At 44.0% G+C, this 13,829-nt stretch overlaps 1 protein-coding gene across 3 annotated transcripts in view; it reads left to right on the top strand.

Annotated features, from left to right (window-relative positions):
• Positions 1–13,829, top strand: part of HDAC7 (histone deacetylase 7) — a 531,422-nt gene that overhangs the window by 453,068 nt on the left and 64,525 nt on the right. For all 3 annotated transcript variants that reach the window (XM_069231044.1, XM_069231043.1, XM_069231042.1), the window contains exon 19: positions 5,251–5,370. In XM_069231044.1, the coding sequence (XP_069087145.1) occupies positions 5,251–5,370 (120 nt within the window). The remainder of the gene's footprint in view (positions 1–5,250; positions 5,371–13,829) is intronic.

Here is a 13,829-nt window from a genome sequence, read left to right as displayed (position 1 = left end):
CAGGGTATGCAGTCTGCAAATATTTAACATTGCCCACGTGCCCAGCCAAACAAGGGCTGGATGGACTCTGTCAGGGATAATACTGTGTATCCATTCTCATTTATGCTGCCCTCCTGGAAGGCTTTGTCAACCGCAGAGTAGTGGTTTTTGATTTGTATCTGAATTTGGTGATGCATTTGGGATCGGCCACTGAAGGTTCTTGCCTGATGTTGGCTGATGCTTTATGAGCCGAGTTTATTGTCACTGGTGATGGTCTTAGGTCCAGTCCTTTGCAGGAGTGGCATGTCCTGTATATAAAACAGGGTATTTTCCATATCACTCCTATCTAAAAAGCAGGCAAGAAGAGGGGATAGTCTAAAACATGTCAGTTCTTTGTTTTCAGTCGTATGTAGAGCAAACAAGATCCAGTGGGTGGGAGAGCTTTTTTACTCAAGCATGTTTTCATACCGCATATAAGCAGTTTACGGTTTCACATATGCAGCATGCATACTGAGTAAGCATATCTATATAAACTTCACAAGACTATGGATTTCAGACCATTACATAGAGCTGAATGTATCACTCTGCATGGTTTTGAAGTTATCCATGGGAACGTAAGGTGGGGATATGGTGAAAGACTTTGGATAACGTTTGAGGGATTAAGGGTTGCATAGTAAATGCCTTTGCACCATTTCCTCGCCACATAGGCAGTGCTGTATCCACCCTTTTGTCTCCTGGGCTGTGAGATTCGTGATCAGGGGGACCACAACTACTAAATATAGTCTAGCTGTCAATCAGAGTGTAGGCTTCCGATATTGCCACCACCGCGAGACCCTGCACTGAGGACTGGGATGCCACGGGACAGTCAACCTCTCTTGTTAGTGGCAGGTAATCTCCACCGCACCAGATACCTTTTCTGATCGTTCACTTCTTGCTCTGTCTCGCATTTTCCATTGTGAGAAATTATACAAATTTGCTAAATCACTTTTTTTTGCTTTTTTCTGGGCTGGGTTATGCTAGATGAGGAAATCTTGAAAGTCCCTGTTCAGTGATGTCACCAAAGATTACTTTGCTGATTTGAATCTTAGAAGCATGCAGCACAAGATTACTTTATTTAAAACTGAAGTAGTTTTATAATCTGTAATCGTGTAACAGCTATAATTTGCAACGTGTGCAGATTTAAAAACTATGTGCATCTGCACTTCAACACTGGTAGAGAGGTGCCACAGATGAAATCAGAACAAGGATTTGTTGCTGGAAAACTCACTCTGATGTCGCTGCATACATGGAGTCCACATATACAGCTAAGAAGTGTGAGATTGCCAATAGGAATGGCCATTCAAATTAATAGTTCCTGCTTTGTGATTGCCTTCTTTCGCACTTTGGGGGAGAGTCCGGGAGGGCTGTGTGTTATCAAGAGACTGAAAGGACCCTTTGTTTAAGCGTTCTCTTCAGCTGGAGCTACTACAGGTGATAAGACTGAGTCTCAACTAAATGTAAATTGAACATCAAATTTTGTCAAGCGTTGGCAAAGCCAATAGGTCTTGCTTTTTGGCTATCACAATACAGAGCTATTGGTTTTGCCAGTGCTTTTTGCCAATGCTACTCTACAACAACAACAAAAAAGCCTCAATGATGTCTGCAGAAATGCATTATCACTAATACACACGTATGAGTCATGATGCTACATCAGTCCAGCGTGATGATGTGCACATGCATCACCACATATACACATGCATAAGCCATGACACAGCCACCATTTTGTCTTATGTTTTTTTGAGTTGCTCCAAGACGGAGGATGCCCACCTTGGAGCAGTAAATAAAAAAATAATAAAATTTGTGTGAAAGGAGTGGCAAAAGAAAAAAGTTGTTTCTGAAATGTGAGCACTGGAAGAATACAAGCCCTCCAGTAAAAGGGATGGGAAAGAAAAGATGCTCCCCGAGAAGGTATTCATATCAAGAGTAAGGAAAACTCTTAAATAAGAAGCAAGCGAATGAGATTGACAAGAATGTCATCCAGTGATAAGTAATGGTCTGACCCAAAGCCCTCTGTAAGTATTGGTATTGTCTACAATGTCTTTGACAACAAAGAGCTAACATCTGCATCTGTCTGCCTGTGAGACCTAAAAACGACTGTTGTCAACTAAACAGGCCATGTTCACCATGTTTAGCGGAGAAACAGTCTCATAAGCTAAGCTCTCTGTCCTCTGAGGGGGAGCAAGAGATGGAAGGGAGTTTGGGACCTTCTCTGTGGCTCAGGATGCATGGCTGCCTCTGCCTCTTGGGGATGGGCTAGCTTTGTGACCACTGTAGGAAGTGCTTATGAAAACAGTGATTATGGAATTTAAGGATGCAGGACAGAAAGTACCAGGTAAACAACATTAATCAGGGTGTTTACAGGAGGCTGGAGGACCGAGAGAGAACAAAGAGTATTGAGGGTCAGAGGACATGGGATCTGTACGGATGGGGATTGTGGACATTAGAGGAAACATATAGTGTAAAGTGGGAACCCAGGGCAAGTACACACAGGGCCTAGATATATGGTGACATTGCAGCTTATGAGAGCGACGGATGGAAATTCCAAAAATAGGAATAATGACAACCATGCGGAGCCCTTGAGAGGCAAGCCTGGTGGATACAGATGCGACTCGTTTACAATGAAACAGTGACAGGCTGCCATGACTACGTTGATCAGAAATGAAAATCTCTATGCAGGAGCCGCTCAGCCTCACACAGTTTGCTACGGCTGCTGAAACTCCCACCCACATAGTTGGCTTAATAGAGCTTTCCAGGATACCAGAAAGCAGATAACACTTGTTAAATACAACCCAATCCGCCTTGTGAAACACACCTTGGGTAAACCCTTGAATTATAGTACAATGACCGAGTATGACTGGAAGGTTGTAATAGCCACTCTCCCCACCCTTCTTAAGGAGCACCGGTGCAGGGAAAATCCTCACTGTCCACACCACGTCACTCCCGCTTACTGGAGCCAGGGGCCGTGGAATACCAGTTGAATACTTAGAGTTTAAATGTAGCACAAATAGGCTGACTACTTGGAAGGAGAGGTGCAAATAACCCCTTAAAAACTGATTCGTACAAAATTGTAAGTATTGACGGTGCTGAAGAATAAGTAGTGCCACAGTAGTATTACTGAAAATAAACCCATATGTGAAAGACGCGCATTTGTAGCATGGTTAAAATTAGGCTGCAGAAATGCCTTACAAAAACAGACAAGTGTGTAAATTGCTTGGAAACGGGCATTCTGTGATCTTTTGTTCCTGATACAGCGATCTTCTGAGAGATGCTGAAAAGGTCACAGGCAAAGGTCGCGCGTTTGACAATACGCTGCGAAATTGCAGGCCTGCAACTTCCTGATTTCAAACTGAAACCTACGGTAACGATGAAACACCAGTAGTTCATATCCACCTCACTGCCCAAATAAAGTAAACTCCACTCCAGTGGAGAATGGAACACTGTCCTCCAGTCAAAAACCTTATTTTGTCAGCACGTGAGAACTAACAGTTGATGAATCGGACCCGATCTGAAAGAAGTCCAGCTTTAGAGGCCGTGCACGTGTTTGCTCTTGCATGCAGAGGGCCTGTGGGTCGTCTCGGCGGGTGGGTGGTGGATGTCTGCACGTGTCAACGCGGAGCAGCAGAGACTGCGAGCCTTCTGCTTCTGATGATAGGCTCGTGCATGGCATTTGCATGCAGGATCACAGGCTCGTCGTGTGAGGATAGGCAGGCTATGTCTGCAGGTTGCTTAGCAACTTCCGCCCAGGCGATGGGACTTCCCAGCCTTCTTAAAAGCCCGTTGCTGCAGCTATGGAGTGCCCCTGCCCCCGCCCCCGCCCCCGAATGGACACACACCGGCAATTCACACTTTAAAGGTACATCTTTTAAAGAGTCCAGCTGGCTGTGCAATCTGATTAGCACTGACGAAGACTGAAAAAACACCTTAATTATAGGAATAAAATCAAAAAATTTATCCCGACTAGGTAATCGATAAAACAGCAGCCTTTAGTAAAATGTACTTATTTTTGTTTAAAGGAAAATAGGTTTGTCTAATGCGAAACTCACCCTCCTTCCTGCGCCTCGTGAATTATGGAGATGTTTTACCGTTTCCCACCCTAGAAAAGCACTTGCTCCTTCCTTTTAATACGAGTATGTTTATGTTTGTCTCTAGGCTATGAAATCACCACAAAATGTTTGTAAGAACCCATAGATTTAGGAGTTCATGGTACAATCCCTCTACTTTCCCCAGTAAATTTATGATTTGGGAACTCAACCACGCTTCGAAAATTACACTTATTCAAATTCACAGAATGAGGATGTGGAATTCTGATACACAAATAGCTTTTTTGTGCACGTAAGTCAGACACAGGTGCACAAAACCTTTGTGAAACAGGACCCGAATATTTTGTGAAAAATGTTCACCATCTACATGTTCTGCCTTTAAAGCCTTATTTTCATGTTTCTACAGATCTTGTGTTAGCTGAAAATATGTTTAAAAATAATTAATCAATGTGCAAAGCGGTCTGTTCTTTGAACAGCAGTGGCAAAATGATATACGCACGATGGTATGATATATACTTAATTAATACAATTATAAAATATGTGTAAGTTTAGGAGGCAGCAAATATGCATAAGTAAAAGCCTAGTGCGAGTTTAGTGTAAAAAACAGCAATATAAGCCTGTAGAAGATGGGTATGCATGTTACACTGTAAGGACATGCGTTAGTGGTTTGAAAAATATCCACTGTGGTTCTGGTGGTGTTAGTGTATAGGTAAGCCGTTAGTGGCCCTTATGACGAGGACGCTCCCCTTTTCCATTGCTAGCAGAACGTTATAATAATCTATGCTTATTTCTGTTCCAGAGATCACATTTTTCCCTGTTCCATGCACCCCACCAAGACGCACACCTCACTGCGCCTCTCAGTTTCTTTAAAAAGCACAAAGTTACCCTTTCACTTATTTTTTTAACATAATATGTACATAGGAAAGGCTACGTGTAATTGAACAAAATCCATTTAGCAAATGATGAGATATAGGTCGTGACAGGCCAGAATACTGAAGCGCCTTCTCAGCGATAAATCCACTTCACGCAAGAGCTTATACGTTGGTTTCTTAATGGTTTGTTTTAAAATCCGACGGCGCTCCTTATTTCCGTTTCAGCAGGGAGCTCGATAGACGGCACGCGTAGTTTCTGGTACCAGTGGCGCTTGACATTTGAGTTCCAGCTATTGTTTTCATGTCTGTCTGTCTTACAGGACGTCCACCACGGCAACGGCACGCAGCAGGTGTTCTACTGCGATCCCAGCGTCCTTTACATCTCTCTGCACCGCCACGACGACGGCAACTTCTTCCCTGGCAGCGGGGCCGCCGAGGAGGTAAGCAGCTCTCGAAGTGTTGCGTAGCGCGTCTTTGTAGCAGATAGACACCTTCATGAAGCCTGATTCAAGCATGAGCGAACCACTTTCAATTGTTCCTGAGGCAGTTTGGGTTGTTAGTTAGACCTTTTCTTCGAAATTCTCTTTTTTTAGTGATGATTCAGGGGTTATTTTTAAAGCACTGTAATAATCGGCGAAGGGTGTTCAACTAATTGAATTATTTCCCGAGCATTTTTTTGGATTTTATCAACAGTATGCATACATTTAATCATTCTCTGAATCTGCAGCATTATGTCCGGATTGTAAAATGTTTCGGCGCCGTCCAAGGGCTTTTGTGTTCATTCTGCAGTTACTTACAAATTAATGCAGGATTCTGCGTTTCTACTTTGCTGTGTCATCGTTCTGTATCTCTGCAATTCATTTCACATCTCCGCGCATGGTGTGGTGGTGCCCTGCTATCTCCGGTTGCAGGAAAAATCCTCCAGTCTGCCACCAGAGGGCAGGCGCAGGCCACGGTCGCAGTCGGCCGTAGCTCTAAGGTGAGACTGAAAAAATCGTGTAGATCTGGAATGAAATTTGGCATGGTTCTTCCCCCCATCAATGCCGAGTGTAAATGACATTGCTACACCTTGATCATCTTCTCATTTTGTGCATTCTTTCCAAAAGTGATTTCAGCAGTGCCATAATTACAGCCACCCGAACTTTTTTCAGAGGTCAAACTTGACGATCCCTTTCTGCCACCAAGTGTCACACGATGTGAATAGGCGCCCTAGGGGGGCTGTGGTTGATTATTTTTTTTAATTAGCGGTGTACTTCCTCCCACAGGACTCATTGACCAGCTTCTTGATTTGTATGCCCCACAACCACATGCACAGCGGGAATTACTTTTGGTGTTTTCATGACACCTTCCTGGATGTTTCAAATAACCAGGGCTGCAGAGGGAGTACTTGCCTTTCTTATTTGCGAATCTAATATGAAATCGTGCAATGCTGTTGCTAACTTCATCGTTTTTACAGAATTCTTTTCAAAGGATTTTTTGGGCAGTACATTAACAGACATGAATATTTCCCATCTGTTTTGCGTCTTGTTTGTTCTCTCTCTTCTCTGCACGTCCTATCCGTGTGGGAATATCAAAGCGACCGAGGATTGTTTATGATGCTGCGCAAGTCCCTCGAAGGATTACCAAGTGCCTTTTATGAGCTTTTCCCACCAAGCCCCTCCTTCTCCGCCCTGGTTATTCCTTTACTGGAATGCTCACCACTTTGATGTGGCAGCCTTGCAGGTGGGTGGCGGTTGCATCATGTCTTCTGAGTGCCAAGGGTTCTAGACCCATTGAGGGAAACGAGTTCTTCTCACATTAAAGCAACAGCACCGTGCCCATTCTTCCCTCCCTTTAGTCCCCACCACCATTGCACCTGCCCAGGAATGCTACCTGCAGCAGTTTCGCAAACCAGGGAGACAATCGAAACTGTGCCCATTGAATATGTAATTTCCATCTACTGAATGTGATAAACTGTTTGCAATGGACATGTATTCTTGCTCTATAATTCCGACAGAACGTTCTTGTGGACAGGTATAAATAACGTATCTCAAATACAACAGTGTGGTTGCATCTTGTGACATTTAGCCACCAATGTATTGTTAATTCTTTCTTTCTGGTGGATCCATTCTTACGTTTTGGCTGTCAGCTATAGCCGTGGGGCTGTGGGTATTAACTGTCCATCCGAATGACCCCCTCCATTAACTTGTTGACAGGATCTTCGTCTTGGATCCTTTACAGCGCCCCACCGCCTGTGGCTACTGTACAGCGCTCCCCCTCCCCGTGGCTAGGCTTGTGCTATACAAATAGCACACACACCTCATTTGGTACAGGTATCTGAGGGTTGTTCCCTTGCTTTATACGTCTCCTTTCTTATGGTCTGCACTAGTATAGCGCTCACCCCTTTCTTGCATGTCTACTATCCGTTCAGGGCCAGTCTGATATCCAGTTGCTCCAAGGCTTTCATGACTTGGACTGAAAGAACATTCTTTGCCGCTCCTGTCACTTTTCAGTTGAAGGTATCCTTGGCACCCCAAATTTGCAGACCTTATTGTACCATCGTGAAGTTTAGGCCAACCAGCCCACAACTTCAACCGTGACAATTTCCTGCAGGGGGATGCCGCAACCAGAAGGGGGTGACTTGCAGCTACAGGAAATCGTTGTGGGTGTAACTGCAGGTACGTGCTCGGGGTAGAACACCACTGTCATGCACCTGCAGTTTATATTCTACAGCTCTTGGCTGCTCATAGTTATGAGCAGGAGCGGGCTAGGAGCCCCAAGTCTGTAATTGTGCATTGTCCGTTCTCAGCTGCTGGAAGAGCATGGGACCTCCGGCACGGGTGAATTGCACTGTACCATTGTAAAGCTGTGGCGGTCCCTCACTACTGCTCATGGACTTGAGCATCAACAGGAATGCATTTGTACAACTGTAAAGGATCACATAAGCTGACCATTTCTTTTTTAACCTTCACAAGTGTGTTGCACATCATGAAGGTTAAAAAATAAATGGTGTGATATTGTGGAAAAGCAGGTGCAACCTGACACACCCTTTCCAGATCACACACATTCTGGCATTTCTGTTAATTTTTACACTGGTTTGTTAACTACTTTGGAACAGGGACAGACTTTCCCCATTTGCGTACTCATCTGTCACCTACTCTATGATGATAATGTGACAGAATGTATTACGACCTCGTGCTCATTTCCAGTGGTCTGTGTAAAGCCAACTGCGGGTCTGTACACAGTCCCTAACATGCGTCTCTGCACTGTAAACCAAAACTCCCAAAGGGCATGGAACAAGCTGGAACTCTTGGTTTCTCAAATCACGAATTGACTACATTAGTTTCGCTCAAAAATCCTACAACAAAATTGGATGTTTCTGCACGCAATCCTCTGTCCGGCCGTGTAAAACAGAACCAATTGTTCACATGGGGAGTCCGAACTTCCACACCATAGGAGCCTCCTCACCAGCACAGATGCTGTTGAGTGTCTTGTGCAATCATGATTCTATTACCAGGCATTCAGATAAGAAAGCTGAGATTTCTTCTACCAAAAACCTGTCTGCATAGAAACCGAACACTGCCTGGACTCCTCAAGGGAAGCTAGATTTGAAGAGGGGAAAAAGGTAGCTTAAAATAAATTGCCAGAAAAGCCACACTCAAGAACATAAAAAGGAATGCCCGCGGCTTCAAATTAATATCATACAGCGATTTTGGCAGATAGGAGACGCAAAACTGTTTCACTAAAGTAAAGAGAAACGTTTGTAATTAATGCAGATCTAAGAAGTCCTGCGAGCCTCCGATGGTGACCGTCAGAAATTAATGACACACAGTATGCAGGATAAAAAAAAAAAAAACACGTGTGTATATGTAATTATAGATGTGTGTGTGTGTGTATATATATATATATATTAATTCACTGAAAAAAGGTGACAGGGACTTTCTAAATATACACGCACAAAACCATAGACATTCAGCTGTCATAGTTACTTCAAGTAGCTATGATACCTGCCCTAAGGTGGCTATAACTCGCATCCCCGCCATGCACAGTTTTCTAATCAATAATTTTATTGCAGATGTTGCAGTTAACAATGCTGCCACAAAAAATGTAATCAGTGATGTAATGTGTGGGTTAATTAGCTGTGCGTGGCGAGGGCGCAAGTTATAGTTACTGTAAGGCACACGTTATAGTTACTGAAATAATTCTAACTATAACAGCTGAGTTTCTATGGTTTTGTTTATGTAAATTCAGGACCTTAGTATAACATCCCTGTAACAATTGTTTTTTTTCAGTGAATTTCCAAGATTTTTCTAACGTTAAGTAACACAAAATTACCTTATGTTAAGCCAAACCCCGCCGCACATGGCCCCTGCGTTCAACCTCCCATAGGCATCCAAACCAGCGCATGCATGGCTTTCGGCCTTCGTGACTGGGTTGGCTGCAGAATCTCTCCTATGAGTGGTGTGAGAGTGTCTGAGTGGGTCTGCCAGAAGGTGTGTGAGTGGGTCTGATAATGGCCGCATGAATGTCTGAGTGGGTCCTTGAGTGGCTGTGAGATTGTCTGTGTGGATTTGAGAGTGGGTGCATCACTGTCTAAGTGTGAGTGTATCATTTTTTGTGTGATTTTTTATTTTTTTTCCAGAAGTCGTGAATCCACCATGGTGGTACACGAGGGGGGTCTCAATGAGCGTTGCAGCGGATTCGCAAATCTTCGCATGTGGGGGGAAAAAGTTCTCCGGTATTTTCTGGCCCTCACAGACCATGGCCCCTTCTATTAAATTTCATCTCACCTTTTGCAGCCAGGGATCATCCCCGATATCTGAAATGGTGGCCACAACTTTCTACTCTCCTTCCGGCTGTTGGTGCAGGAACTCGTGGAGCGGAGCGAAGGATCCAACACCTCTGGATAGCTTTATTTTTCCTTTAATATCTCAAAAACTACTGAACAGTTTTACATCAAATCACAAAAAGCACTCTTTCTGGAAAAAATCTAACTTTCTGTCAAATCTGGTACAATTCCGTTCAGCAGTTCGGGCTGTAGTCGTGTCTAAAATCTCTATGGGAAATAACATTGGAAACACACATTGCCCCCCCCCACCCCCATCTTTCCTCCGCCCCAGTGGACGAATCGCCGCAAAACTTTCCATGCACAACTATACACAGGAGGGCACATTTTTTGGGGGGAAAAGTTCATGAAGATGCATTGAACAGCACCAAAGTTATTAGCAAACCAAAAACACTTTTCCTATGCAAACTAGGTCCTAACTACATTTACCTAATGGCAAATGCCAGTGTATATATATATATGTATATGTTTGATGGCATGTGTAGCTGTAGATACACAGGCCTTGCATAAGTCTGCCATCTTGTGTTGTGCTTGGAGTTTTACAGGTAGTTTTTCTTCTAAGAATATTTTCAAGACACAAGATCGAGTGACTCCTCCACTGTGTGATACATTGAGTCCTTTGTTAGATTGTTTTCTTTCCGCTGTCCGGTTCGGACGTGTTTCCTCTCACTGTGGTGAATCTCGGTTCGGTATCTTCTAAACTTTATTTCCACCTTTCTATCAGCTTTGGTATAGTTTTATATCACGTATTCTGTACTCTTATTAGTCGTTCCAACTTTTGTCGTTGGGATAGATTTAACGCTCTTAGGGGCATCCACACCCTTTTTTGGGCCTACCTCAACACTTGTAGTCGGGAAATGATAGGCTGATGGAACAAACTCTGTTTCAGTTCTCTGTCCTCTGTGTCACTCCAAGTTTCCCTACACAGATCAACCCTTGGTGTGTAATTTGTGCGTGTCTCCGGAACACAAAGAAGAGAACCGCAACACCTGTAGATCTTTATAATCGAAGAAGACCCTCCAGGACCGAAGTTGATATTGGTTAGAAATGGCATTGAAAACAAAAAACAATACTCCTGACATTTTTGGAGAAGAGCAGGCGTAAGAAGAAATTGGACACCAGACAGCCTTCTCCAATCAAGACTCCGATTCAGAGCAAGATTCGAATGCCGAGAGCCAATCCATCCCAGTGGCGCAGTACGTGAGTACATCAGCACCATCACACCAAACAAAGACTTTGAAAAAGACTTCAGCATTGGTTGCCTGTCCTTAATTGCCCTTGGGCCATGGTATGAGCTGGAAAATGCATTTGGATGCCACACGTTCTAGTTCAGCACCGAAAATACAAAAGACCAAAATGCCTTCGGCACCGACCAAACAGACATCCCAATCTGGTTCAGTCTTGAACAGAAAATCAGACACATCCACTTCATAGCCTGAAGAAATTACCATCCACCCCGGAACCAACATTTTCAGGTCCAATAAAACACTCGGTATCAAAGGTTTCAGAGCTGAAAACTGTAATGACTAAACATTCTACAGTGACAGCAGAGAAGTCATCTTCTTTAGAGCCTAACCTTGAACGAATGGATGCTAAACAGAGCCAGCTTCAAATGCAAAAAGGAACAGGAAGAATTATAGCGTCTCCTATTCCAATTTGTTAGAAATGGGGTCTTTGGTTGACAGTCAGGTTACCCCCTGTTCAAGCAAGGACCCTCACTCTAGTCTGAGTAAAAGAGAATCACCCTCAGCTAACCCTGCTTACCCCCTTGGTAGCTTGGCAGAGCAGTAGGCTTAACTTCAGAGTGCTAGGTGTAAAGTATTTGTACCAACACACACAGTAACTCAATGAAAATACTACAAAATGACACAACACAAGTTTAGAAAAATAGTAGATATTTATCTAAACAAAACAAGACCAAAACAACTAAAATCCACAATACACAAGTCAAGTTATCAATTAAAAATCAAAAAGAGTCTTTAAGTAGTTTCAAATACACACTAACGTAGTTAGCATGAAAAGTAGCTTGGATGCGTCAAAAATAACCCCGCATGGGCAAGTGCGCATCAAAAAAGGCTTGCAATGCGTTGATTCGACTCACGAGCGGGACCTTACGTAATTTCTCCTTTCGCCAGGTCGGGGCGCGTCGTTTCGTCTCTCTGTGTTGATTCGGTCAGCACTCTCGGGTCCGGGCAGGCCTTGCGTTGTTTTTCCACGCCCAGCAGTACTTGAGTCGGAAATCAAGCTGCACGATGAGCCGAAAACCCCGCAGTGCAGGTTGTGATCTCCCAGCCTCCGTCAGCGATGCTGCACGTCGTTTCTCATGCTCTGTGCGTCGATTCTTTGGTCGCGTTTCCTGTGAGCGTCGATTCTCAGCTGTATAGCCGGCAGCGCGTCGTTTCCTCAGCTGCAGATCGGAGTTGCGTCAATCTTTTCCCCGCACGGCGCTCTGTGCATGGATTTCCTTGTCTTTAGGCAGCCAACTTCTCCTTTCAGGGTCCCAGGAACTGGATGGGCACCACAGGGCAGAGTAGAAGTCTCTCCAGAGACTCCAGGTGCTGGCAGAGAGAAGTCTTTGCTTTCCCTATGACTTCAAACAACAGGAGGCAAGCTCTAAATCAAGCCCTTGGGGATTTCTTCACAGGATGGAAGGCACACAAAGTCCAGTCCTTGCCCTCTTACTCTGGCAGAAGCAACAACTGCAGGATATCTCCACAAAGCACAGACAGGCAGGGCAGCTTCTTCCTCAGCTCTTCAGCTCTTCTCCAAGCAGAGGTTCCTCTTGTAAGCAGAAGTGTTTCTAAAGTCTATAGTTTTGGGTGCCCTTCTTATACCCAATTTGTCCTTTGATGTAGGCCTACTTCAAAGTAATGTCTCCTTTGAATGTGAAATCCTGCCTTGCCCTGGCCAGGCCCCAGACACTCACCAGGGGGTCGGAGACTGCATTGTGTGAGGACAGGCACAGCCCTTTCAGGTGTAAGTGACCACTCCTCTCCTCCCCCCTAGCACAGATGGCTCATCAGGAAATGCAGACTACACCCCAGCTCCCTTTGTGTCACTGTCTAGTGTGAGGTGCAACCAGCCCAACTGTCAAACTGACCCAGACAGGGAATCCACAAACAGGCAGAGTCACAGAAATGGTATAAGCAAGAAAATGCTCACTTTCTAAAAGTGGCACTTTCAAACACACAATCTTAAAATCAACTTTACAAAAAGATGTATTTTTAAATTGTGAGCTCAGAGACCCCAAAGTCCACATGTCCATCTGCTCCCAAAGGGAATCTACACTTTAATCGGTTTTAAATGTAGCCCCCATATTAACCTATGAGAGGGACAGGCCTTGTAACAGTGAAAAACGAATTTAGCAATATTTCACTGTCAGGACATATAAAACACATTACTATATGTCCTACCTTAACCATACACTGCACCCTGCCCATGTGGCTATCTAGGGCCTACCTTAGGGGTGTCTGACATGTAAGAAAAGGGAATGTTTAGGCCTGGCAAGTGGGTGCACTTGCCAAGTCGAATTTACAGTTAAAACTGCACACACAGACACTGCAATGGCAGGTCTGAGACATGATTACAGAGCTACTTATGTGGGTGGCAAAACCAGTGCTGCAGTCCCACTAGGAGCATTTGATTTACAGGCTCTGGGCACCTCTAGTGCACTGTACTAGGGACTTACTAATAAATGAATGCGCGCCTGGTCCTTAGTAATTAAACTAACAAGGGGACGCGTATATGCTGATTAACCTTTTGGATCGCATGAAGTATCCTAGCTATGTAGTAATCGATGAACGCCAATTATCAATGTAATCAATCAACAGCCACTAAGAGAATCATTAAGCATGAGACAATAAATCAACATTTCATGAATAACCACAACTCAATCATACGTTTTATCAATTTTATTTCCTTATCAGTTACAATACTATGTCATCAGGTTAGATCAAACTTTATTCAATCAACTCAGAATTAGTTCATTAATGACCACCTATAACACAATCTAATCAGAACTTGAGAAAACATATGCGTGAATGCTTCAGCATAAGCCAACAAAGATGAATATAA

Source organism: Pleurodeles waltl, chromosome 4_2, assembly GCF_031143425.1.
Source record: "Pleurodeles waltl isolate 20211129_DDA chromosome 4_2, aPleWal1.hap1.20221129, whole genome shotgun sequence".
Classification (NCBI taxonomy): Eukaryota; Metazoa; Chordata; class Amphibia; order Caudata; family Salamandridae; genus Pleurodeles; species Pleurodeles waltl.
Note: the sequence above shows the minus strand (reverse complement) of the source record. Positions and strands in the feature narration are given on the sequence as shown.